The sequence below is a fragment of the Myxine glutinosa genome, chromosome 4 (assembly GCF_964187855.1).
Source record: "Myxine glutinosa chromosome 4, kmMyxGlut1.1, whole genome shotgun sequence".
Lineage (NCBI taxonomy): Eukaryota > Metazoa > Chordata > Myxini > Myxiniformes > Myxinidae > Myxine > Myxine glutinosa.
Window position 1 is genome coordinate 130,146,494 of NC_136264.1, and position 26,497 is coordinate 130,172,990.

Below are 26,497 nucleotides of genomic sequence, written 5' to 3' on the forward strand. Positions count from 1 at the left end.
TGCATGGTCCTATTTTGTTGAAACGTGGCATAAGCACAGCACATGACGGCATACATGTGCACCTCACTTTATTTTGCGATCTGATCAAAGATGGCTGACTGGCAGACTGGCAGCCATTTTATTTGTAAGACACCTGATATTGACCACGTCCTCAACCATTTCTCAGACACGCATTTACCGATCTTATTTAAACTTGGCACACAGAAAACGAATGATTGGTTACATATGCACGTCTTTTTTTTTTTTGAGAACAGATCCAATATGGCCGACTTGCATGGACATGCATGGACCGATCTTGTTCAAACTTGGCACCAAGACAATACATGAGTATACATATGCAGAAGATCTTGTTTTTTAATCTGACCAAGGATGGCTGACTGACATTGTTGTAGCTGGTGACCGTGCAGTCACATAATAAGCAAAATTACTAAAACCACAGGGGCTATGACACTTTATTTCTTTTTCTTCTTGTGATTTTTTAAATCAGTAAATAGCTGTTTATCTACTCGAAAGTGATGCTAGAAAAAGTAATTACAAAGGATAGATGTTTGCATCAATTTGGTCACACATTATGGAGTGTGAATGCATGCGGTGCTTCGATGGTATGAGAGTTTTGTTGAATAAATATCGAGGCTAAAGAGAGAGCAAACAGTCATTGGGGCTACCATAATGACAGAATAGCATTCAGAATAACATAATGACAGGAAAACCGAGGAAATGAGTCATCCGAATGAACAGGACTAGAAATCTTGAAGCACTGATGGAAACAGCAGATGGAGATGATGCAACAGGAGAGAAAAGGAGAAAAAAGGAATAAAGGCAAGAAGAAAGCCATTGAAAGCTTTCAAGGACACAGGTCGAACACTGTATTTTGAGCAAACTTTGTGTACTGACTGCTATGAATCTGTATGAAAATCATTCATTTGAATGTATTCTTAGAGCAGTGGTTCCCAAGCGTTTATATCCATGGCCCAAAGTTTGAAATCAAATTTACCTCGCGACCCAAATGGTACCGGTACCTGCGATAAAAATTGGCAGAGAAAATGCTTTCGACATGAAAAAAACCCCCTTAAAGCCGGGATTTTAAGGGGATTTTCAAGTTTGGATGGCAACCCTGGGTTTGGGAACCCTTGTCTATTGAACGAATGTTCACATAAATTCCAAGTATATTATACGAGTCAAGCTCTTTAAAACCCTTCGAGGTTTTCAATCTTGAGAAAAGAGCCTCTCAACTCATTTAAACAGGTTTCCAAAAGTTTTAAAAGTTTCCAAACATTCCAATTTGATGAACATGATACTATAGTAATACTTGAAAGGAAACTTTTTTAATGCACAAACTTACTGTTGAATTTTGATAAAGATCAGAAGAGGGCAGACCCAGTTCTGGTTGGTTTATCTAAAAAAAAACAACACACAAGATTACAAGATATTATCCATGTTTTTGTAAAATTTAAAAATGAATTGATTTTTCAATCCTTTCATTAGACTACAAAGGTACATTTTCACAGTTGTAAAGGTATACTATACATTGTACTCACCTTAATCCATGCTCTGCGTGAAATGCTTACCATTCATTGTTGATTTTCTGTGTTTTTTGGTTAGTTTTGGACACTTACTTTCACATCAATGAACAGTAAAAACAATAGTTTGTGCAGGTACACATCACAGAACTGTGAAAGGATTCATTTTCACACCTACTCACCAGTTACCACGTTTTCCTTTTTATAAAGTAAAAGTTGAAGAGCAGTCAAGAGATAATAAAGTTTCCGGGAGTGATAACTGAGTATACTGCGAAGATTACCTGTTGACCGATATGCCACACCTGCTTCCCCAAAACATACAGTGTTGGAAATTGATGCAGACTTGTGACGGTCATGTTTTATTCATTACCATCCAGTGGAAATTGGTGAGTTAAACCCATCACAAAGAAAAGCTACAAATGGATGTTTGTCCAAAGGAGTTTTGCCTCGTTTTAGTTTGTTTCAATATAGAAATTGAGGTTCATGGGAAACCTAAACAAGGGTTTACGAAAGACAAACAGTGAGTGTGACAGGGTGGACAGGGGAATACAGGACAGAAGACAAATAGCACCAGAGTGAATAGATAAAACTTCAGGAAAACAAAGGGCTAGCAAGACTAAAAAAGCTCATGTGTTGGTAGGAAAGACAACACGAGATGGGAATCAACTGCAGCCTTGAATAACCAGACAGAATCACATGGCTGGATTAATTCACAGAGGTGGTTCCAAATAAACAACATAATCGGAGGTTGAAGAACAGAGGTGAGTTGTGAGTCCTGTTTGAGGAAGGAGTGGGTCGGTGGAAGAAGGTGTATGCAATGGGGGGGGAATGGGGGAGGAGGAAGGGAGAATGGACACTGGCAAAAGGTAAAAATAATAGCAGGTGAAATATTTCAGAAGAGGAAATAGAAGATTGCAAATTCTGCCAACTTGCCGTGGTGTGAGAGAAGAAGGCCCTGAGGCTTGGCCTCCTGGTGACGGAAACTGAAGGATCTGAAGGCCTGAGATTCCACCATTCCCACAGGAGCCCGTGGGATGCAGGAATACCAGCCCAAAGACGGAGACGCCATATTCCCTAGCATTACAACTGAGCTCATTGTAAACTTGTGAATTCAGAATAGCCAAGAAAACAATTTGCTCTTTAGTTAATTTCAAAGGATTTTGACCTGGAGACCAGTTAGCGATATGGTCTGCCCAAGAAAGGTTGTGGTTGACGAGACTGAAAAACAAGTTCCACGGTGTCTGATTTTATACTATGTTGCTGACCCCTCCCATCCCATTCATTTTTGCCACTCATCCATGCATATGTGACATGTCTGCTTGTTCTGCCTTTATACTTTGTGAGCCTGTTGCCCTTCATCATTCACTCCTCAATGAAGCAAGACTGAAAAATGCACAAGATAGCCAAACGGATCTTCATCAAACCTTCAGAGGCTCATTAGTGAGTGCATTGAGGAGTGTTGTAGGGGAAAAAATTGACTTAAAAAAAAAAAAAAAATATTGCTCTATAATGCCTAGGCCTTTGTAGATATGTGAAAGGTAATATTAAATGGTCCGCACCCCATTCCTTAGTGTGAGAAGAGAAGTGTTTTAGGCCCTCAAAAAAAGGAAAAAAATGATTTCTTCAAAATGCCAACAGGATTAGAACAACACCAGGCAATGCCAGGAACTGTTGCGAGTAAGGTAATAAGGCAATTCTTTGTATGTGTGTATGTACATATGCAAATCATAGAAAACATGGATGGCTCCACCAAATTTTGCATCCGTGATAGTAGTAACGAGGACCAGGTCATGGGCACAAAAAGATCATACCCCACCCCCTCGCAGAGGGCGGGGGAGGTAGATGACTTGCCAATGCCCTCAAAGGGAGTGGATGTTTCTAGTTGGAGAAAAGAAAGGATTTGATGTCAACTGCAATGATTGATAGATTCCATGAGATTGCTTGTAATTGGGATCAAATTAATAGGCATGTAGCTAATCGGCCTTTGTGGAATGATGTGAGGTGTGTGTAAGTGTGTGTGTGTGTGTGTGTGTGTGTGTGTGTGTGTGTGTGTGTGTGTGTGTGTGTTATGCATGATTTAATTGTTTATTTGTCCTCCATCGCTTCTTTCTTTCCTTCTCGTTTATTGTCTATGAAGGGTATGAATCTTGCAAATAGTTTTTGTGAAAGGTTCACCTGGATGGGTTTAAGGATAGAGGAGTAACAGCTGAAACACGAATCCTATCCAGGTTCCTCCTGATGACTCCATCTTTGTCCTTTTGATACTTCAGTGCTGTATTTGGTCAGTTATTTGATTAAGATAATCAGTTTTTGCACCATGTTTGTGTATTGCAGTGATGTTGACTAACTTCCAGGCAGATGGAAAATGAACCAGAGATAATGATCGAGTATGACAAGAGCAGCACAGCATGTTTTTAGGACACCTGCACTGATGCCATCTGCACCTGTCGCAGAATCGGAGTTAAGGTTTGTCAGAAAACACCGCACCTTGCCAAGTGAGAAAGACACATCCAGGAGCAGTTGGATACGAGAATGTAGTGTCAGTGAAGGGAGTGAGGGGTTGGGAACACAATATTTGGAAGCAAACACACAAGAGACATTCGGCCTTCTCATGGGCAGAGTAAGCTGTGGTGCCGTATGTATGGAGGGAAGAGATGGAGGGGAGCATTCACTTTGAATAAGGAGACAAGTTTGAGAGTTCCGCCTTGAGATTGGCCAGATGCTATTTCCTGGCTCTCCTGATAGTGGACACACATTTTTTTGCAGGCTTTGTAGAATGATGTGATGTTGCCTTCAGTTAGATTTTCCTTCCAGGAAGCGAAAACAAGTTGTTTGAAAGCACCTGCATCACCACCGGATTCTGTGTGCCGGGAACGAGAGGATAGGTATGATCAAGTTTGTGTGGAATGATTCCCTAGCAGTATTAATATCAGGAGAGGTGGAAATGAAGGATCAGTCTTGACATGAGAGGGCAACTTGCAGTCCCTGCCAGTCAACTTGGGTGAACTGCCAGACTATACAGCGCTGAGGCAGCTCGATGACAAAAGCAAGGGAGCTGTTGACTCACACAAGCACATGATCAGATGAAACTATGGAGCAGAAAAAGAACAAGAGACATTCGTAGAAAAATCATCATTACCAAGTCCAGAAGGGAGGAACGTGCCATTGTGAGAAAGCTGGGTCAGAAATTTCACGGATTGGGTAAGGCCCATGCAGTCACATAATTCCTTTGCTGCAATGCCATGGCTGGTTAAAGAGGTACGAGTACCAACACCAACAACACATAAAAATAATAATAATGCAACTCCCCCACCAGAATTTGGGACATAAGAGCCATTGTGAACAAAAATAAAAACAACAGCAGCAGCAATGGTATGGAGGTTGCAGGAAGGGGAAAGACAAAAACATTGGTCTCAAACTAGAACGGCACTTAGTAGAGAGCATACCTCCGTCTGGTGAGCAGTTTACGTTTTGTATCTCAGAGTAGACCAGAAAATCACAATACAGAATCACATTTAATCAAAATCAATCTCAGGAATTACCATAGGTCAAGTTTTTCGTACCCTGATCTACCCCTCGTTTTTGGCCATATCACTAAATGGTGAAGAATCACTTAAAAACTTCTACTAGCTGGATCCGCATCCGGATCTTCACCAAAATTGAATAGATTCTTCCTCATCACACACACAACCTGTCCACCAAGTTTCGTCCAAATCCATCCATAACTTTTTGAGATATCCTGCTATGTACCGTTTTTAACCCTAACTCCCAATGGTGAAGAATAACTTTAAAACTTTAATAACTCTCAAATATCCGAATCCATATTCAGAACTTCACCAAAATTGAATCGAATCCTCCTTGTCAGACACCCAACCGATCCACCAAGTTTCGTCCAAATCTGTCCACAACTTTTTGAGATATCCTGCTATGTATCGTTTTTGGCCCTATCCCCCAATGATGAAGAATCACTTTTAAAATTCTAGTAGCCGGATCCGAATCCGGATCTTCACCAAAATCTAATCATTTCGTCCTTGTCACATTCGCTACATCTCTGCCAAATTTCGTCCGAATCAGTCCACAACTTTTTGAGATATATTGTTCACAAATGGACAGACAGACAGACAGACAGACAGGGGTGAAAACATAACGTCCATCCACCTTTGGTGACGTAGGTAATAATATGCTAATACAAGGTTACTAATGATTCATGATCAACATGTTAACGCACAAACAGAAATTGGTGCCCAACAAGAATGGATGAATTTTGGTTTCTGCATTTTCACACGAGTCATTTCATTTATTCTAATCCTACTTCGCCACCAAAATGTTATTTCAGGGAACATTCACAAACAAGGGGCATTCACAAAATTATTGGGATGAGATACTCACAATAGTCCAAGACATTCCAACTTCATTCATTTCCAATACATCTCTGCATTTCAGTACAATTGCTCAATTTGTTCTTCAAAGTGTCTATGCCGTTAAAATAAAATGTCTTGGTTGCTCCAGTCAATTGGTTATTGGTGGTGAATCGGTCACATCTACCGGCTACTCTGAACTGGAGTTATCTTCAAGGGACATGTGTTCAAGCGCAAAGCTAGCCATCCATTTCTCTACTGTAGAACATGAGGGCCCATCTTCGCTATATACGGCTGCCTGCATCACCACCGGATTCATGGATATATTTTATGCTGACACCTTTGCTAAAAATTGACAACATCCCATTTTAGTACAAGATGCATGTGGGCTGGCAGGATAGCTTAAACCCTAGAGGTATGCACACTCACCGCTGTCCTGTTTAGCCTGGGTTTGAATCTCAACCTATAAAGTAATTCTGGTGTTTCGCATGCCAAGTGATACGTCAATGTGTGTGCCATCTGCCAGCATTAGTTGGTGGATGGTAAAATCCCATGGTGTCCTTTGTGAAGAATAAGCAAGTTATCGCTGGCACCCTGGCTAAACAACAAATTCCTGCTCTAACTTACATGGAGCACTGAAAAGCAGAACTGCCGCACCCCTGAAAAAACTGATTCAATGCCATAGCCACATGCTGCATATGAACAAACGAAGTAAGATTAATAATGGAAAATTTGGATTATAGGCCAAAATAACAAAAGGGGTCAGAAAAGTATATATATACTGTATATATCTACTGTGTATATATATATGTATATATATACACACACACACACGCACCGTATAATGGCACACACCGTCTAGGCGTTTATACCCGTTGCTTTGCTGAAAGATTTAATAGAAAATCCATCAGCATGGTAGTCTTCACAAACATTGTGCTCTATTCACCCTATCATTTGCCTAATGTCATCTTCCATCTGCTTGGAAGTCAAGTAACACCACCTTCGTCAGCCAACCATGCCGCTTATATATGGTGCTAGCAAAAATCACTCCCGCTTCACTGCGAAGCTCCGTCTTGGTTGGATACTTTGCTTTGAACCTCCACTTAAAATGAATGAAATTAAACATTTTTAAAATTTCGAATTATTTTAACTCCGATTTCAACATCACCGTAATGCATATTATCAAATCGTTTAAACTTTCTTTTTTGGTGACTTATATATTTTATATTTTATAGTAGAAGATGTGTAATACGGGCTACCACCAAGTGGTCGTATACAATACAATACACATGTCCATAGGGAGAATTGGCGTCTTCCCTCCACCCTGAACTCCCTACCCCAGATATGCTACCCCACACAAAAACCATACTTGGGTGCAAAAGCAACGTGTAAAATTTGGTTGGATTTAGTTGAGCAGTTTTTTTTAGTTTTTGAAGCATAAAAAACAAACAAATACTGTACTGTATATCTATACCAATAAAGCAATGGGTAAAAATGCCTAGTATATATTTACAAATTCAATTTTATAGTATAGATTTCTCATCGAGGGCAATGTGGAACAACAAGATTCACAACAAACAATGAAAGGGACACATCCAAAGACAATTTCTGTCTTCTGGCAAGTGGATACAAAGAATACAGGCATGTTTCCAAAAATTAAAAGAAGATCTACAGACAACATTGTGGTGAATGGAGGGAAGTTGTTTTGAATCCAAAAAGAGAGAAGACAAAAAGGTGCAAGTTGACAAAAATAATTAAGGGAAGAAGGGGAAAGGTGGAGGAAGAAGAGGAAATGGTGAAGAGGAGAGGAAATGGTGAAGCAGAGGAGGAAATAGTGAAGAGGAGGAGGAAATGGGGAAAACAAGAGATGGGAAAGAGGGTGGGAAAATTGGGAAGAAGATCAAAGGCCATGGAGGACAAACCCACATGTAGAGCACTGATGAGGCAATGCCGTTGCGTCAGTGAGGTCCGAAGCCTGAACAGTGGCAGAGACATCATATTCCGAGCCAAAATCTCGGTGAGGGCCTGAGTTGTGTAAGACGTTGAATATGTCAAAAGATTCATCTGCAAACACACATGCCCAGGAAACTGCCGTCACAGCACGTTTCAACTTTGACAATACCAACAATTTTTCCCTTATTCCACAAAACCAGGAGGATGATCACCAAATGTGTTATTAATACTTTGAATCCCAACTGATGCAATATCGTGATCTGAGTGAGCCGGAAAATGAGCGATGTCACTCACATAATCAGTGATGCCACTCACTAACAAGATGAACAGCCTATAGCGGATCCCATCCAAATAACATCATGGTGTAAATTATAAGCGAAAGGGTAATTGATCACTGTGGAGTTAGCAGTACACTAAAAAAAACTGCCTCCTATTATTCAGGGCCAGACTTACCAACAAAAGATAACGAATTCAAAGCGTATCTCAGTTCACAGTGCACATTTTGCATCCAAATGTGATACAAAATTGGTGGCATTAAATCCAATATCAATTTTGTCTGATGCTCACTTGCATACCTTTGAGATTGGTTAATTTGCATCAATTACAAGGTTTATTTTTATATTTCTAGCCAGAGAGTGTACAAAGCAAGCCGCATAGATTCTCTAACGATGCATTGCCTATTTAGTGTGCAATTAACTGAACAGAAATGAATTAGAGATATACTTGTTTAAAGAAGGCCTGGAGAGGTTCAACTCCACGGTCCGCCAGCTGAGATTCATTTACACAGCCACGGTAGAAGCGCATTGCCTTGCGTTCGGCTTCACTTTCATCATGATTAAGAACTGCCGTCTCTGTAACACAAAGGACCAGGATGCAACACAAAAGTCACAAAGAAATCCGTACAAAGGAAAGAGCCATTCGTGCCATCCTTCACGTTGCAACACTCGAACACCAGAAAACTGGTCATGTTCAAATGGTATTCAAGAACATCTCATCACATTACCCATAATTAATGATAAACCCTCCATTGGATGGTGTGTTTTACAAAGCAGAGTCCCCTCCTGGTGTTGCTCCAGATGCTAGTTTTTAACCAGATTAAACTCCACTTGTTATCAAATCAAACCAAGGACAAGGAAGCATGTGAGTACTATGGTGTGCAACAATTAGCAGTTAAAGGCCAGTCTGTGCTCAATACATTGGATATCTGAGCTGTTGTGTATATAAATATATATATATATGTTTTTTGGGGGGGTTTCCATCTCCAGTGGGTTGGGTTGTATTTTTTGTACTTTATCCCAATTTTGGGAGCTTGGTAAAGTAAATGTTTTATTTGATTTAGACCAACGTGTCAAAATAAAATGTATTAGTCTTCATGAAGGAGAGTGGCTCTTTTCGTTAACGAAGGGTTAACGACCCAAACGTCAGCTTCTTGCTTCTTCCCATTACATAGCGGGCGTAACAACAAAGGGAGGTGAAGAAACGATTTTCCCTTTCAGATAAAAATGTCAGAGAAAACAAAAATTCCATTCCAATCGAATCAGGAACCTCGCCCACTACCAAGAAAAATGTGGGAGGTTGGCTGATAACCACAAAGAAACGGTCCGACGTCTGCGCCAAGTTTCGCCAGTTCAAGTCAGTTGTTTCCCGGTTGGAGGGAAGTAACCCTTTGACCCCATTCCATACATACACGTCTCCAATTAAACCGTTTTCTTATCTGTGATGCGTTTGCATGAAAAAAAAACACGATAAATATTTTACGATTATTATTCTGATTTATTATTATTGATCATTTTTATTAATTATTATTCTTATTATTAATTATTATTATTTTGATATATTATTATTATTATTATTATTATAATTACTATTAGGATTAATTATTATCATTGTGATTCATTAATATTTTTGATTAATTATTTTTATTATTGCGATTAATTATTATTATTGTTATTATTAATTATTATTATTAATATTATCATTATTATTTGGTGTGTATTTGTGTTCTACTTCCTTTGTTCTGTTTTCTAGCTCCTCCGCGAGCCTCGACTCTGGATACAAATTAATATCACATGAGATATGGTACCAAAGAAAAGAAAAAACAGTCGAGTTAATTTGTTCGTCCTTATAATACACACAAGACGAGAATGTCATTCACGGTAAATAAAGTGCTGTAATGAGCAAGCGTATTTTCCCCAGAAGAAAGAATAAGACAAACTCGAAGCGACAGCTCATTAAATTGAGCTGAAAGAAATTGCAATCAGCGATCATAGTTGAAATTCTTTACCTGATTTGTTGTCAGTTACTGTTATAAATTATGCTCTTCATGCCATACACTATATAATTTTGCTTGTGGGTGTGTGCTTGCGTGTTTGTGGGTGTGTGCTTGCGTGTTTGTGGGTGTGTGCTTGCGTGTTGGTTTGTGTGTTTGAATTGTATGTACTCCTAAACCACTTGATGGAATGAGTTCACATTTGGTGATCGTGCTTGGGGTGTCACAAATTCCATATGTAAATTTGTATTGTGAATCACTGCTTGCGATGGTAGGAGTGTATTAAAAGACACAGCGGTTTACAGTATTATAATAGTATCTCTAAGAAAACCTTGTAGAATCAAAAACACTACTTAGCCAATTTACATACATGCTAAAGTTTATGTACTCCTAAACCGCTGGATGAAATAAGTTGAAAAGTGGTTGTTGTACTTGGCGTGCCTGGAAACATACTACTAATTTAGGATGGCCACCTCCGACCTAGATTTTTACTTTTGCGTGAAAGTGGGGAATTATAATAAGAAGTGTGTGAAATATCATTTGCTGACATACTGCTGCATCGTGGTACAGAGTAAATTAAAAACTGGATGTTATAGCTTAAACAAAAATAATGAATCAAACTCCTGGAAGTTGGACAAATTCTTCTAAAATTCCCCAATTATCTGTGTTTTGTTTTTGTTTAGTTTTTGTATACAGAATCGAGGCTCGTGTAAGAGCTGGCACATTGAACATGAAAACATGCACAGACACATAAAACATGCAATGAAGGGAGCGGGAGACAAGAGGGGGGGAGAGAGGGGAAGCACACAAGCACAACAACAGTAGAGAATAGGGACGTCGGTAGATCTGTGGAAGGGGGAGGGCTGGGGGAGGAGGGAGGGGTACACGGTATAAAGCAAATGACCAAAAATGGTATAAATAGTATAAATCAATAGTGTTATAGTATAATGTAAACAATAGTCATTGTGGATGAGCTAGAACACAGAACGGATCCAGGAGGCACAGAACAAAAGGAACAGTACAAAGAGAGGAGGGGGGGGGGGTGGGAACATAGCAACAGCAGGGTTGAGAGACAAAATAGAGGGAGATATGGACAAATAATGGATGTGGGGAAGAATGAGGTATAGTGGAGGACACAGGGGGTGCACAGGATGGATACAGAAGCAAACTCTCGGGAAGAAAAAATGGAAGTTTGGAAAGAGATGGGCTTAGGGGTCCGGGAGTGGAGTGGAGAGGGACTGGGTTAGAAAGGATCATGGTTTTGGATGGGGGTGGGGGGCGTGACCTGAGGTGGTGGTGAACACCTTGGAGACCTGGAGGGAAGAAAGGGATTGAATAGAATGTGGAAGTTGGTTCCACGGGTCGTTTGAAAAAGGATGAATGAGGGGAGGTGAGCAGTGATTCTGGATTTTGGGAGTGTCACTCAAAGAGGGTTGTTGGTGGAGTGCGGTTGCGGTTGCACACTGCGGTTGCACCCTGTAGAAACCTTTGGGGGACAAAGCATGAAAAGAGCAGAGGGTGCTAGACCAGAAGGTGGTAGAAGACAGAAACCATCGACCTGTCTGCCATGGGAAATCGATAGGCCCATCGACTCAGCTTCATCGCAGGAGATTCTAATGATCTTGAAAGCCTTGATTTCCACAGCGTCAAGATGGGTAAGGTGAGAGGCGGGGGCACCAGACTAGAGCGGAAAGCAGCACTTTATCAAGCTGTGTGTGAAGGACTTGTCGGTGGATAAGAGTTCTGGTGTGCCAAGGAAGGTCTTTGCACGATGGAGGATACCCAGTCGACAGCTGGCTTTGGGAGCCAACTTTGAAATGTGGTTTGCCTGAGAAAGATCATGGCTTATAGTGAGATCCAAGAGTCTTAATGACTGAACTTCCTCAAGAGTATTGTTTGGAAAGTAGATAGGAGGGTTTGCCAGATGGTCCATTCGGAGAGAGAGAGAGTGAAAGAGTTTAAGATTTGTTAGAATTGAAAGACATATTCCAAGTGCTTGACCAGCTTGTGATTCTTTCAGGGTCTCAATAGGGAAGAGGCAGCTGCCTGCCTATCTGAAGGATGGGGTTATCATGCAAAGCTAGTAGAGACTGATCCAAAAAGACTCATCGCAGTCATTGCTGCAAAAGGTTCTTCCACCAAGTACTGACCTAAGGGACTGAATACTTTTACAACCAGTGAATTTTGTTTTGTACATGTTTTTTGCAGGTATTCCTGACATGTAACCTCCTTCAACTATAACAGTGCTTATATTAGTTTGATCTCTTCAGTTATGAATAAAAAAGTTAATTTGGAAAAGCTGTTTCTACATAATTTGTAATTCGTCTAAATATGGCATTATTGGTAGGGGGTGAATACTTTTGCAGGCCACTGTAATAGGATGCATGGACGATATAGGTATATGGTCCATAATAGTAATGTATTCAGTTAACAATGGTATTTTTGTTGAGAATGAGTGCGCGAGGCGAGACTATGCACTCCCACGAATACCGTTCTAGTTTTTTTACGTGATTCTTTACCATTGAGTGATAGGGCCACAAACTATATAAGGTATAGTATGATATTTCACAATGTTGTGGACAGATTCAGATGAAACTTGATGGATGAGTTGGGTAGATGATAAGAACAAGCTGATTCAATTTTGGTTAAGGTCCAGATGCAGATCCGGCCTATCAGTGGGATACAAAACCTAAACTGTTCAGCCTGGTGAACTCTACCAAGTGCCATTCTAGTTCCTTAATGTTTTATGAAGAGTGTATGATGTCACAAAATGAGGACTTGGGGAAATATTCATATATGTTTGAACATAATAAGCGAGACTATTCATCTCTTGTGTGTGACAAGTCTGGGAGCCTAAATACAAAAGGGACACTGTGCATGACCTGGAAAACTATCTGGTCTGCCATATGCTAAAGTCACACGGGGTTGATTTTTTTCATAAATTTATTACAAAAGGAGGCCCCTCTATACAAAGGTCATTTACAGTTAGTTAATTTTGGCCAGCAGCATGACGTAAACAAAAATGTCACTTGAGAAAGAACAGCCCACTTATTCGCCCAAACAAGTAATTTTGCCCCACACTACACAGAGCCATGGGCACCCAAAGCAGCTGAATGCCCTGGTGTATGGGTCAGCCATTGGGACTTGTTCGGGACATTGGCGGTCATACCACCTCCAACTTTCCCCTCCACCCCCCCACCCCAACCCCTCACCCCCCTGCCTTAACCTCCAACCCTCCCAATTTTTTGGAAAACTGTTAAATTATCCCTCCCCTACTTTTGTTGAAATGGTTATAGTATCACCCCCCACCCTCCATTACTTTCTCAATCCAGATTCAGTATAGCCAATGATTATATTTACAAGACAGTACAAGGGCAAACAATTCAACTTAAAAACAACACCAAAAGTCCAACAGCGGCGTAGCCGGGCTTGTAAAATATTATAAACCACAAACACGTATGATTAGCTTTTTAAACAGTCGCTAATGCTGTTTATAACATTAAACAAAGAAATTTGGAGGAATCCAGACATCCATGAGGTAAGTTTTACTGACAGAACTGAGGGAAGATCTACTGTAATCTAGATTATACCCCACAAGGGTTGGGTACGTACCGTTTTGTTGGAAGAGACGTAACGCCGATGCTTTCGATATTTGATGGTCATTTTAATATCGGTTTGTTTGTATTTCACACTGAATGAAAAACTTAAAGGTAGAGCATGGCGATTGTGATATATGACAGGTTCGGCGATATGTTCGGCATGAACGGCATATAAATCAAAATGGCGGTGTGTGGAGAGTCAGCTGCTATACCGCCGTAATGACGTCATACGTAATCACATCACCCTGTCATGTGACCAGATCCTCAGCTCTGATTGGTATATGTTTGAGGGGACATACATACATACATACATACATACATACATACATACATACATACAGACGGACAAACACTTTTCTAGACGGCTTTGCCCTATGGGCTACGCTGTATAAAAATCCAACAGCAAAGGGAAATAAAAATTATTCCAGTAACAAAGAGACGTAATTGAACATTTTTAACAGTGGCTTCCTTTCCAAATTCTACTTCATCATTAATTTGTATTTAAGATTCCAAGTCCAAACAAATTGGTATCATACCAAAAATGAGGTAATTGTGAATGGAGAGACTTTTCTTCCCTTCATTAGTCAATAACAGTTTGTTATTCAATCTGCAGTTTGCAGATTCTTCAGTTTGTTATCTGCAGTTTGTTATGTTCAGTTTGTTAGTTTCTGCAGTCTTGCAGAATCTGCAGTTTGTTAACTTATATTGCGATAAGCCATCTGTTTTAAAATGGTTTCAAATTACAAACAGAATGAACAAACAAATCCCGACCTGCCGATAAACTGTCACTCTGGGAACTTTATGGGAAGAGCATAAAGGAGATGGAAATAATTTCCTTTTATCGATTTCTGATAACTCCACTCCAACTATATTTCCTGCAAAGCCATTTGTTTCAACTTCCCAATTTTTTCCAAATGTTTACAGCCTTTTTTTTTTTTACTTCCCAGCATATGCCAAGAACAAAGTGCTGCCATGCTACTCGGATCATCCAAGTAAGGCGGCTGGCCGAGTTGGAGAGCAAGAAAGCAAGAGAGCAAGACGCCAACTTCCTCCGTTTCTTTCGCAATCTTGAGCAGTTTCTGGCTGTGTGGGGATACATTATTAAACTTTCCACTATCCTTTCATTTGTTGTTGCTACAACTGAACGAATTGCCCACCACAATTTGACTGCAATATAGACGTTACACAAAATATGATTCCAAAATGCACCATTCATTGCTTCTACACAGGAATCAATCGGCTGACATCAATATCCGAGTCGGTTCTGTTCATGAAGACCTCAATATGGCATGCCACATACACTTACACATCTATGAGTTTAATACTCCATAATCATCATCATTATCAATGTGTACATTGTTTACTGACCCCTCCCTGAGAGAGGGAGGCACAAAATTAATCTGCCCCACGAACCTCCACCCCTCCTCACAAGTTGCTCCCAGAGGAAGTTTTCCATATAATGTTTTACTGATGTGTTTCTCGTTCATACAAATAAGTAGATGTAAGGAAAAAAAGCTGATCACGCCCATATTGCTTGAATTTTGACAAAACAATTCACATAAAAGTAATGAGAATAGGATGTTGGCCTACCAAGAATATATCGGATGGCCTTGCGATTCTCGTGCCAAAGAACGTCATGGACGTTCCAATGGAGTTTCTCCTCGGGAGGCAAATTTTTTCGAGGCCAGTTCCCACAGGCGTACTCATAGAGATCCGAGCAAGGTTCCACCGTCAGGTCCAGGTTCTGCAATATGGTAGCTGCAGCCTTCACACTATTCTCATTCCAGTCCGAGCAATTTGAAGCACCTGTGTCAACAGCAACAATTATGGGACTTTCTGGTATTCCAAACATGGCAATAGACGTTTAAGAAAATAAAAAGAGAAGATAATTAAATATTTCCCCCTTGTGCACACATACCACAAAAATGAAAAACTTTTTCATTGTATTTTTTTGAATTGACAAATCATATAAAACCACACCGGCATTGTGAATCGTGTTGTGTGTTTGTAAACCTGTGGTCATCGGTAGAGTGCTGTTCCTGAGCGATGTGAGAGCCGATTGGGTGCGAGAGGCAGTGAGAGCCATCTTGGAATAAAAGGAGCACACGTGGCTAAAGCTAATTTCTGAGATTCATCGTTGTTGTCCTACTATATAAAATAAGGCAATTATCTGTGTGTACGTGCATGTCTGAAAATCATGGAGAAATAAAACGGCACTCTTCGCCTTGTAACGTCGACCGATATGCCTCGGCCCACATTATTACGTCATTATACATACTTGTACCAGGTTTCAATTAAATCCCTTCAGCCATTCAGAAGCATCACATTTTCATCTTACATGACCTATGACCTTTGACACCGAAATCGAATCAGTTAATATTTGCATCAGAATGTATACTTGTACCAAATTTGATCAAAATCCCTTCACTGGTTCACAAGTTACCTCAGTAACAGCTTCTTCTTTTTTTAAGCTAACGGGACCTCTGACCTTTGACCTTTGCCCTCTTGCCCCCATAATCTAATCAGTTCATCTTTGCATCATGAAGCATACATACTTGTACCATGCCTGACTTAGATCCCTTCAGCCATTCTTATGTTATCGCGGTACCAAAAACCTATCACGGACGGACACATGGACGGAAGGACGCACGGACGGACGGCTGGGAGCCTCCAGCGACAAAGTTTGCGTATGTGCTGTGGGTACCCAGGCTAAGGTCATGGGCACAAAAAAAAACCCTCCCTTCCCCCTCCACAATTTTCACCTGTAGACATCACACAGTGCAAGTGGTGTACTGACCCCTGCTGGAGATAGAGGGGATTCCTAGCCCTGCCATAAAATATATATGCCACTTCCCCCAATATCACCCCCATGTTGCTCCCAAAGGGAGCGCGTGTTTCTAGTTCTAGTGCAGTAAATACAACAGATAGAGCATCCACTCTGAGTCTGTGAGGCCATGCGGCAGTCCGATTCTGACCCTGCCTGAGCCATACAAAACATGGTTGAATTCACCCCCCCCCCCCCCCTCCCCTACCCCCTGTGTGTAGTTTCTTCTCAGAAACTACACACACAATTTCGATGAAACTTGACCACAACCTTCACCACCCGTGATATACCAATTTTTGTTCAAGGCATTAGAAAAATTGGGGACTGAGGTGGTATATGGGGTTGGAGAAGGTTGCAGAGGGGGTTGGTTTGGGGGTTGCCCCCCAAAATAGGTATTTTTTTGTTTATTTGTTTAAAGTCTTATGATTATGTTCGTATGATTCCACATCCTTCCCTGTGTTCTAGCAACCACTGAAATTGGTTTAAAATACCCAGTCGGTGCATTATATTGTTTATTCTACCAGGTGAGTGTCAGGGGTATTGCCCCTATGTTTAGAAAATAAAGCACTGACAAACCCCATTCATTGGCATCATATCAATTAGGTGGGAGGTTGGGGGGGGGGGGGGGGGTTTACCTTAATATGCCCTGCTGACTGAAGAGAGAAAAGTACCGCCATGTATTTTGCATCAAGAAGTTAGTTACCTTCTCCATGGTCAAGACTGTTTTTGGTATATGTTAAAAGTCAAGTCCTCTGTTGTCTCTGTCTGTAGGTGTCTGCGTGGTATGTATGTGAGTGCTCATCCATGAGCATTAGACCCTTGAGGGGGCAAAAACCCCTTGCTTTCATCAGAATTTTTTAAAAGTACAATTAGGGACAATGTACTGTATTAATTAAGTTCTAGCAAAGATACCCCGCGTTGCTGGGCAACGCCGGGTCCCTCCTCCCACCCTTTCCCCTCCCTCATTCCACTCCTCCTTCATTCAACCCCTCCCCTGCCTCCTCCTACCCTACTCCATCTCCCTCCAGACTCTCACCCCACCCCTTTCCCTCCACCCTTCCACCTCCTCCCACCTCCTCCCATATATATATCTATATATATATATCTGTGCAGCGTCTGTCCTGTGTTGTGTTGTGTTGTGTTGTGTTGTGTTGTCCTGTGTTGTCACTGAACTAATTTCTCAAACTTTTGTGAAATCGTACCAAACTTCTGGTATGCACATATCTCTCCCGTCGGTATGTCCTAAGGGTATTTGTTTTGAAAGATTTTCCAATTTTTTTTTTTGGGGGGGGAATTTTTTGGGAATTTTTTTTTTTTCCAACTTCAATTGTTTATAAAATGTGATATCACGTATATTACAAATACATTTGTGCAAAATAATTGTTTGAATTATGATTGGTTTAAACCATGACAAAACGACAACTCGGGTACAGTCATTTATCTATATATATACACATCTGGGCAGTGTCTGTGTTGTCACTTAACGACTCCCTCAAACTTTTGTTTCCGTGGTTGTGAAGTGTTTTTAATAACATTGTGGTAGTTTTGAACCACGTGGTGGTGAGGTATTTTGAATTATGTGGTGGTGAGGTGTTTTAATATCACATGGCGGTGAGGTGTTTTTAAATCACATGGTGGTGAGGTGTTTTGAATTACGTGGTGGTGAGGTATTTATAATTACGTGGTGGTGAAGTGTTTTTAATTAGGTGGTGGTGAGGTGTTTTGAATTATGTGGTGGTGAGGTGTTTTGAATTATGTGGTGGTGAGGTGTTTTGAATTACTTGGTGGTGAGGTGTTTTGAATTATGTGGTGGTGAAGTGTTTTGAATTACTTGGTGGTGAGGTGTTTTGAATTATGTGGTGGTGAGGTGTTTTGAATTACTTGGTGGTGAGGTGTTTTGAATTACTTGGTGGTGAGGTGTTTTGAATTATGTGGTGGTGAGGTGTTTTGAATTACTTGGTGGTGAGGTGTTTTGAATTATGTGGTGGTGAGGTGTTTTGAATTATGTGGTGGTGAGGTGTTTGAATTACTTGGTGGTGAGGTGTTTTGAATTATGTGGTGGTGAAGTGTTTTGAATTACTTGGTGGTGAGGTGTTTTGAATTATGTGGTGGTGAGGTGTTTTGAATTACTTGGTGGTGAGGTGTTTTGAATTACTTGGTGGTGAGGTGTTTTGAATTATGTGGTGGTGAGGTGTTTTGAATTACTTGGTGGTGAGGTGTTTTGAATTATGTGGTGGTGAGGTGTTTTGAATTATGTGGTGGTGAGGTGTTTTGAATTACTTGGTGGTGAGGTGTTTTGAATTATGTGGTGGTGAGGTGTTTTGAATTACTTGGTGGTGAGGTGTTTTGAATTATGTGGTGGTGAGGTGTTTTGAATTAGTTGGTGATGAGGTGTTTTGAATTATGTGGTGGTGAGGTCTTTTGAATTACTTGGTGGTGAAGTGTTTTTAATTAGCTGGTGGTGAAGTGTTTTTAATTAGGTGGTGGTGAAGTGTTTTTAATTAGATGGTGGTGAGGTCTTTTGAATTACTTGGTGTTGAAGTGTTTTTAATTAGGTGGTGGTGAAGTGTTTTTAATTAGGTGGTGGTGAAATGTTTTTAATTATGTGGTGGTGAGGTGTTTTGAATTACTTGGTGGTGAGGTGTTTTGAATTAAGTGGTGGTGAGGTGTTTTGAATTACGTGGTGGTGAGGTATTTATAATTACGTGGTGGTGGTGTTTTTAATTAGGTGGTGGTGAGGTGTTTTGAATTAGTTGGTGATGAGGTGTTTTGAATTATGTGGTGGTGAGGTCTTTTGAATTACTTGGTGGTGAAGTGTTTTTAATTAGGTGGTGGTGAAGTGTTTTTAATTAGGTGGTGGTGAAGTGTTTTTAATTAGGTGGTGGTGAAGTGTTTTTAATTAGGTGGTGGTGAGGTCTTTTGAATTACTTGGTGGTGAGATGTTTTTAAATGACGTGGTGGTGAGGTGTTTTTATTACGTGTTTTATGGCTGTGAGGTGTTTTTAATTTTGTGGTGGTGAGGTGTTTTTATTTCGTGTTTTATGGCTATGAGGTGTTTTTATTTCGTGTTTTATGGCTGTGAGGTGTTTTTATTACGTGTTTTATGGCTGTGAGGTGTTTTTATTTTCGTGGTGGTGAGGTGTTTTTATTATGTGTTTTATGGCTGTGAGGTGTTTTTATTACGTGTTTTATGGCTGTGAGGTGTTTTTATTACGTGTTTGATGGCTGTGAGGTGTTTTTATTACGTGTTTTATGGCTGTGAGGTGTTTTTAATTTCGTTGTGGTGAGGTGTTTTTATTACGTGCTTGATGGCTGTGAGGTGTTTTCAATTTCGTGGTGGTGAGCTGTTTTTAATTTCGTGGTGGTGAGGTGTTTTTATTATGTGTTTTATGGTGGTGAGGTGTTTTGAATTACTTGGTGGTGAGGTATTTTGAATTACGTGGTGGTGAGGTGTTTTGAATTATGTGGTGGTGCGGTGTTTTGAATTACTTGGTGGTGAGGTGTAATCGTCCCAAACTTCCAGTCTGCACCTACACCTCCCCTAGGTATGTGCTGAGGGGCTCTTTCTTGAAAAAAAAACATTCAACCTAAATCTTCAACCTAAATTGCTTATAAAAATGTAATATCACAAACACAACAAATACATTTGTGCAAAGTAATTGTTTGTATTATGATTGGTGAAAATCATGACAACATAGCAACTCAGGTACAGTCATTATCCTCAGCTAAAATAAGCCCGCTCCTCAGTATCGACGCTTGGTGAGGCGAGCGCAGCGAGCTGACCTAGTATATATCTCTATCTCTATCTCTCTCTCTCTCTCTTTCTTTTCTTTTTTTTCTTTCTCTTTCTCTTTCTCTTTCTCTTTCTCTCTCTCTCTCTCTCTCTCTCTCTCTCTCTCTCTCTCTCTCTCAACCCCACCCCTTCCCCTCCCTCCACCCACATCTTCCCCTTCCTCCTACCACCCTTTCCCCTGCCTCCTCCCAACCCGACCACTTCCCATCCTCCCCCCCCCCCCCAACCAACCCCCACCTCCCTCCGCCAACCATTTCCCAGCGGCATGTGGTGGCTCGTGTGAGTTATGAATTATCAGCAAATGACTTTTAAAAGTTTTAAAATAAAAGAAAAAGTCACATTCACTTTTATATACAAGATAACATCGCTCCAAGCTCCAAATGAAACGAAATAACATCCTAAATGAAAGCAGATCACACAAAAAGGTGCAAATGAACAAATATCGAAGAATAGCACTCAAAGTTGAGCAACAAAGTCATTACAAATATTTAAGCAAAAAGACAAATAAAGCAAATGGAAAGGCAAGAGAATTGTGAAACAGAGAGTGTGTTCCATTACCAAGCAGCTTTTACAGCCCTCACCAAGGGGTTTAGACACTCAAGCAAGCACTCCAACGAAACAGTTGTTAAGAAACAACTGACTTGGCAAGTGATTAGCAATTCGTATTTATTAATGCCAGGCATTCAATGATGAGAGCTTTATCGTACAAAAACCGGTACGACCTGTTCTAAGGCAAGGCATTTTTGTAGGCTGAAACAAAATGGCAGATTAGGACCAGTGTGATGTGTATGCAGGCTGACCAAGGATAAAGCCTGTTTTGTTTTAATTTAATGAGCCCGTTGATTATCTTCAAAAGAGGTGTTTAAATTTACCCAAACACTCAGTTTTCATTCATGCACTCCCTTGGAGTTCCCTTAGTATGCATGCAAAGCTTTGAGCCGCTACGTTTCATGGTTTTGGAGTTATGGAGGACCCCCCCCCCACACCCACCCCCGACTGACACACAACACACACACACACACACACACACACACACACACACACACACACACACACACACTCTCTCTCTCTCTCTCTCTCTCTCTCTCTCTCTATCTCTTTTTTATTATTATAGATGCTTGGGAGGGGAGTTGCATTACTAGTTTCCCTTTTTTTACATTTGTGACAAGAGAAAATAAGTAGGAGAATGTAAGAAGGTGGGAAGGGAGAGAAGAGGAATGAAGAGGTTGGAAGGAGATAGGAATGTAGGGAGGGAAGGCAGGAACATATGAGGAGGGGGAGGGTAGATAAATAAAATCCACCTTTTGCATGCCATAAATTCACGGCCCATTGTTCAACCAAACACGAAATCAATTTTAAGACATCAAAGCAGAAATCCATCAATTGGCAAAAGTATGGCATTCCTGTATGTTACATTGTTCTGAGGTTAATGAAATGAATGAATGAATGAATCATCCATCATTCATTCTGAGGTTAATGAAACCTCATAATTAAAAAACAAGAAGACGTCATCATGCAGAGCACGATAATTGCAAAATCCACCCCCTCCCCTCCCCCCCGAAAAAAGGTTGCAATTGATTCAGCAAATTGTCCATTTCATCAAGATCAAAATTGACACTCTTGATAAAAGCTCGGGTCAATAGGATGCAAGGTGACGATTATTCGATGAAAACTGATGATTTTGGAAGTTTGACCTTCAGTTGACCTTTGACCTTTTGACCTCAAAAATAGTTGGTTTTCCCAATTTATTAACTCAATATACAAAAGCTGTTCAATTTTCAAGTCAATCGGATTTAAAATGGCAATTTTAGAAATTTGACCTCCAGGTGACCTTCAACCTCAAGATCAATGGGATTCTCATTTGTGACGACCTCTACAACTTGGTGAAGTTTCATGACGATTGGTTTAGAATTGTGACCTGTAGGCCGCTGACAAACAGACAAACAAACGGACAAACAAACACAGAATAACAAACGCAACCGACCAATATACTTGAAAGATCTTCGATTTTGCAAGTAATAAATTGGAACAAAAAAACTAGGAATGGTCCAATTTGGCCTGCTTAGTTAGCATTCCCATCTAAACTGATGGCTCAGTCCAGCATCAGATGGCATAATTCACATTGACGTGTGATGGTGTGTACAATTGTCTTGCATGTGATGTATGTACAAGGTCCACTATGAACCTTAGATCAATGTTTAAAAACATACAAAAAAATATTGCTTTACATGATTTGTTGCAGTTTTGAACCTTGACACCAAGAACAATCCAGGACAAAATGACAATGACCACGGTGAGCACTGCCAGGTAGTTTTTCAAGGGAAACCTTTCCAGTAAATGCCGGAAGTCAATCAACCTCCATGAATTTCCTTCATTTATTATCGGTGCCTGCAACACATAAACATTTGCACTTTGAGAAAGATGGACATTAAATCATGGCTTCTTCTTCCAACCCTACCACTTCCACATTTTTAAAACTTCAACACATTAGCCATTTTCACATCAAAAACGTTAAATATCCTATGGTGTCCTGTGTGAGAAGTAGACATGTTATCGCCAGTACCCGGAACAAATCACAAATACCTGACCAGTCGGTTCATGTAAAGACTTGGGTCAACACATTAACTGGCTGACGCACAAGAAGGTGGGAATAATTTGGGGCACTAAAGCATTAGTTGTATGAGTAGATTTCAGTTAGTGGGCCTCGTGCCTCTGACTTGTCAGGTCCTCTGACTTGTCAGGTCCTCTGACTTGTCCAGTCCGAGGCTTTTCACTGTGTAATCAGATCTGAGGAAAACAACTCACTGGTGCAATATCCAAAGATGCTGCATCTTGAATAAAAAGGTATTTATCCAAAACAACAACAACAACAACAACAACAACAACAACAATCAGCTTTTGTGGCCAATACTTCCCGAAAAAATTCCAATTCCCGAGATGAAGATATGAACATATATTTGAGTATGTTGCTTCAGAACCATTGCTTGTCACTAAACCCCCATAACATCGCAGTGGTTTCATGAATGGCAAATTTTCATTGGGAAATCAGATAAACAAGTGAGAATCTCTTTCAGAAGGGCCGGTGACATCAAACAGTTTATATGGTAATGTCTAATGAACATTCACTATCATTTAAGAGTACAGGCAATAAATCAATATGATAATAGTTGTTTTTCCATCTGTCTTTTATTCAGAATAAAAAACATTTTCTGATCTCCGTCTGTGGTTATCAGACATGTAAGTAGTATCTTCATGCAGTGAATTTGAAGAAGTGTCCTGAGCTGGTTGTAAGAAGGGAGGAGGGGGGAAGGGGTACCACATAGCAAAAGCTAATCGTTAATTGTTAATTATCAACTAAAAAAAAATTGTGAAAAATTTGTTTAAAAAATTGTTTAAAAATTGTTTAAAAAATTGTTGAAAAAAAGAAGTTGTGAATTAACAATAACATAGCAAAAGTTACTTGTGATAACTTCCCCAATTCACAGGTCATCCCTCCTTCGAACAATGACAAAGTTTCTACTGTTGTAAAGAGAAGGGTGTGTTATAATGTTTGATACATGCTTTTTAGCATTTATAATTATTATCTATATTATAATAGCCGTAGATGATTCTGTCTGTCTGTCTGTCTGTCTGTCTGTTGGGTGTCTGTCCGGGGTGTGGCTTACTCGGTTTGCAGAGTAGCTCCACCCATTCTGGGAGTGGCTTCATATAATTATAAACAAATATCCACCATTTTATTAACTCGCATAGCTTTGAGGCCTGTTTTGTAGGCCCGTGGTATCTTGCTCTCTCTCCCAGTTTTATTTCAAATCAAATTCGATATATCATTTCATTTTTCACAGTCGCTAACATAGTTTTAGACTCGGTTGAAAAAAAACGGGAAGAAAATCCAATGAAAGTTGCCGTTTATAGAACGAAATGAATTCTCAAACGCCTGTAACTTCAAGGCCATTGAGTCTCTCTCCCGCCTTTATCTCCAATCTAACTCACCATATGATTTCATTTTTATCGATGGTTTCAGACTCGGTTTCAGACTCGGTGTCAGCAATAATTGAGAACATTCCACACACGCGGGAAAATGCAGAGATATATTTTTAAAAATCGCGTCATGGTGTATCATACACCGCCCAACATGACACCGACGGCAACGTGTCAATATCTATCTATAATTCCAGTAATCTCTGTGTGTATGTATGTATGTATGTATGTATGTATGTATGTATGTATGTATGTATGTATGTATGTCTGTGACCGCTGTTTCTCGACAACCACGGGTCCGATATACTTTAAACTTGCCAGGTATATTGCTGGGGACCCGAGGATGTGCCTTTTCAAGGTTTCATATTAATCGGACAAGTAGTTACCGAGCTATGTCCAAAAAACGATTCAACCAATCAGAGAGCAGCGAGCTATCACGTGTGCCGAACGTGCCGAACAGACTCTGCCTCGGACGGCACATTTGAGAGCGTATTCATTTATTTCACGTTGGCAAACTATGTTGGCGTTAAACTATGTTTTTAAACGAATTAAAACTACTATCTATAATTCCACGGGTCCGATAAAAAACACCGTACTCGCAAGCCGTTCGCTTTGGACCAAACCATTTCATGTAAATAGAGGGGGGGGGGATTGTCACCGTACTCGCAAGTCGTTCGCTTTGGACCAAACCATTTCATGTAAATAGAGGGGGGGGGATATAATTTTAGATATATATATAGTACGGGCATGCCCTAGTATATTAAAAATTCGCTTTTGCTTTTCCGTTAAGATATATTACATTTTCGTTTGATGACAGTCGTCACAAAAACGTCAACAATGATGCCGACATATATTTCTTCGTTTTTATTTCATTCAACATTATTAGCCGGAAGTAAAATATGTTTCAGGAAATTACCGAGAGATATTTCTTCGTTTTTTTTATTAGTTATGTGCGCATACACTTTAAATAGGTTTATTTGAAATCTTTAATTTTCCACAAACATTCCACACACGCGGGAAAATGCAGAGATATATTTTTTAAAATCGCGTCATGGTGTATCATACACCGCCCAACATGACACCGACGGCAACGTGTCGATATATATTAAAAATTCGCTTTTGCTTTTCCGTTAATATATATTACTTTTTCGTTTGATGACAGTCGTCACAAAAACGTCAACAATGATGCCGACATATATTTCTTCGTTTCTATTTCATTCAACATTATTAGCCGGAAGTAAAATATGTTTCAGGAAATTAACGAGAGATATTTCTTCGTTTTTTTTATTAGTTATGTGCGCATACACTTTAAATAGGTTTATTTGAAATCTTTAATTTTCCACAATATAATTTACTTGCCATTTATCATTTGATGATTACGAGACGCTTCCTCTTGAGGATCGTGACAATTCATGCGCTGCGTGGAAACTTATATTTCCAAATTGAATGAGACGATCGATGAAGAACGCAGACTTGAACAGGATGCAGCAAGAAAACGAATGAGAGGGGCGAACGAGTCCATCGACGAACGTCAATGCAAACTTGTGGGGTCACCCGTGGGAATCCCACAGGCATGGATGTGTGTGACATTTCGACATATTGAGTTAGATGCTGCACATTCATTTTTACAAAATGGTTACTGGCAAGTCATCAGATCCAGAAATGGTGTAATGAACACAATTTATTTACGCGCAAGCACGAAAGCAAGACGGCCCGATTTCCAATTCCGACGGGCCGACGGGCGAGACGGGCCGATTTGGAGCAAGAAAAAGAACGAGACGGGAGAAAAACGAGAGAAACGAGACGGGGAAAGCCGATTGGAGAGGCGAGTGAGGAGCGATTGGAGAGGCGAGTGAGGAGCGATTGGAGAGGCGAGTGAGGAGCGATTGGAGAGGCGAGTGAGGAGCGATTGGAGAGGAGAGTGAGGAGCGATTGGAGAGGCGAGTGAGGAGCGATTGGAGAGGCGAGTGAGGAGCGATTGGAGAGGCGAGTGAGGAGCGATTGGAGAGGCGAGTGAGGAGCGATTGGAGAGGCGAGTGACGAGCGATTGGAGAGGCGAGTGACGAGCGATTGGAGAGGCGAGTGAGGAGCGATTGGAGAGGCGAGTGAGGAGCGATTGGAGAGGCGAGTGAGGAGCGATTGGAGAGGCGAGTGAGGAGCGATTGGAGAGGCGAGTGAGGAGCGATTGGAGAGGCGAGTGAGG

The 26,497-nt window shown here is 40.5% G+C and overlaps 1 protein-coding gene across 2 annotated transcripts in view; it reads right to left on the bottom strand.

The window, feature by feature from the left end:
* The window catches only part of LOC137425204 (endothelin-converting enzyme 2-like), a 150,956-nt gene that overhangs the window by 112,336 nt on the left and 12,123 nt on the right, over positions 1–26,497 (bottom strand). For both annotated transcript variants that reach the window (XM_068113386.2, XM_078776402.1), the window contains exons 2-6: positions 22,545–22,704; positions 15,290–15,505; positions 8,555–8,682; positions 7,805–7,942; positions 1,343–1,396 (exon numbers count right to left, since the gene is read on the bottom strand). In XM_068113386.2, the coding sequence (XP_067969487.2) occupies positions 1,343–1,396; positions 7,805–7,942; positions 8,555–8,682; positions 15,290–15,505; positions 22,545–22,704 (696 nt within the window). The remainder of the gene's footprint in view (positions 1–1,342; positions 1,397–7,804; positions 7,943–8,554; positions 8,683–15,289; positions 15,506–22,544; positions 22,705–26,497) is intronic.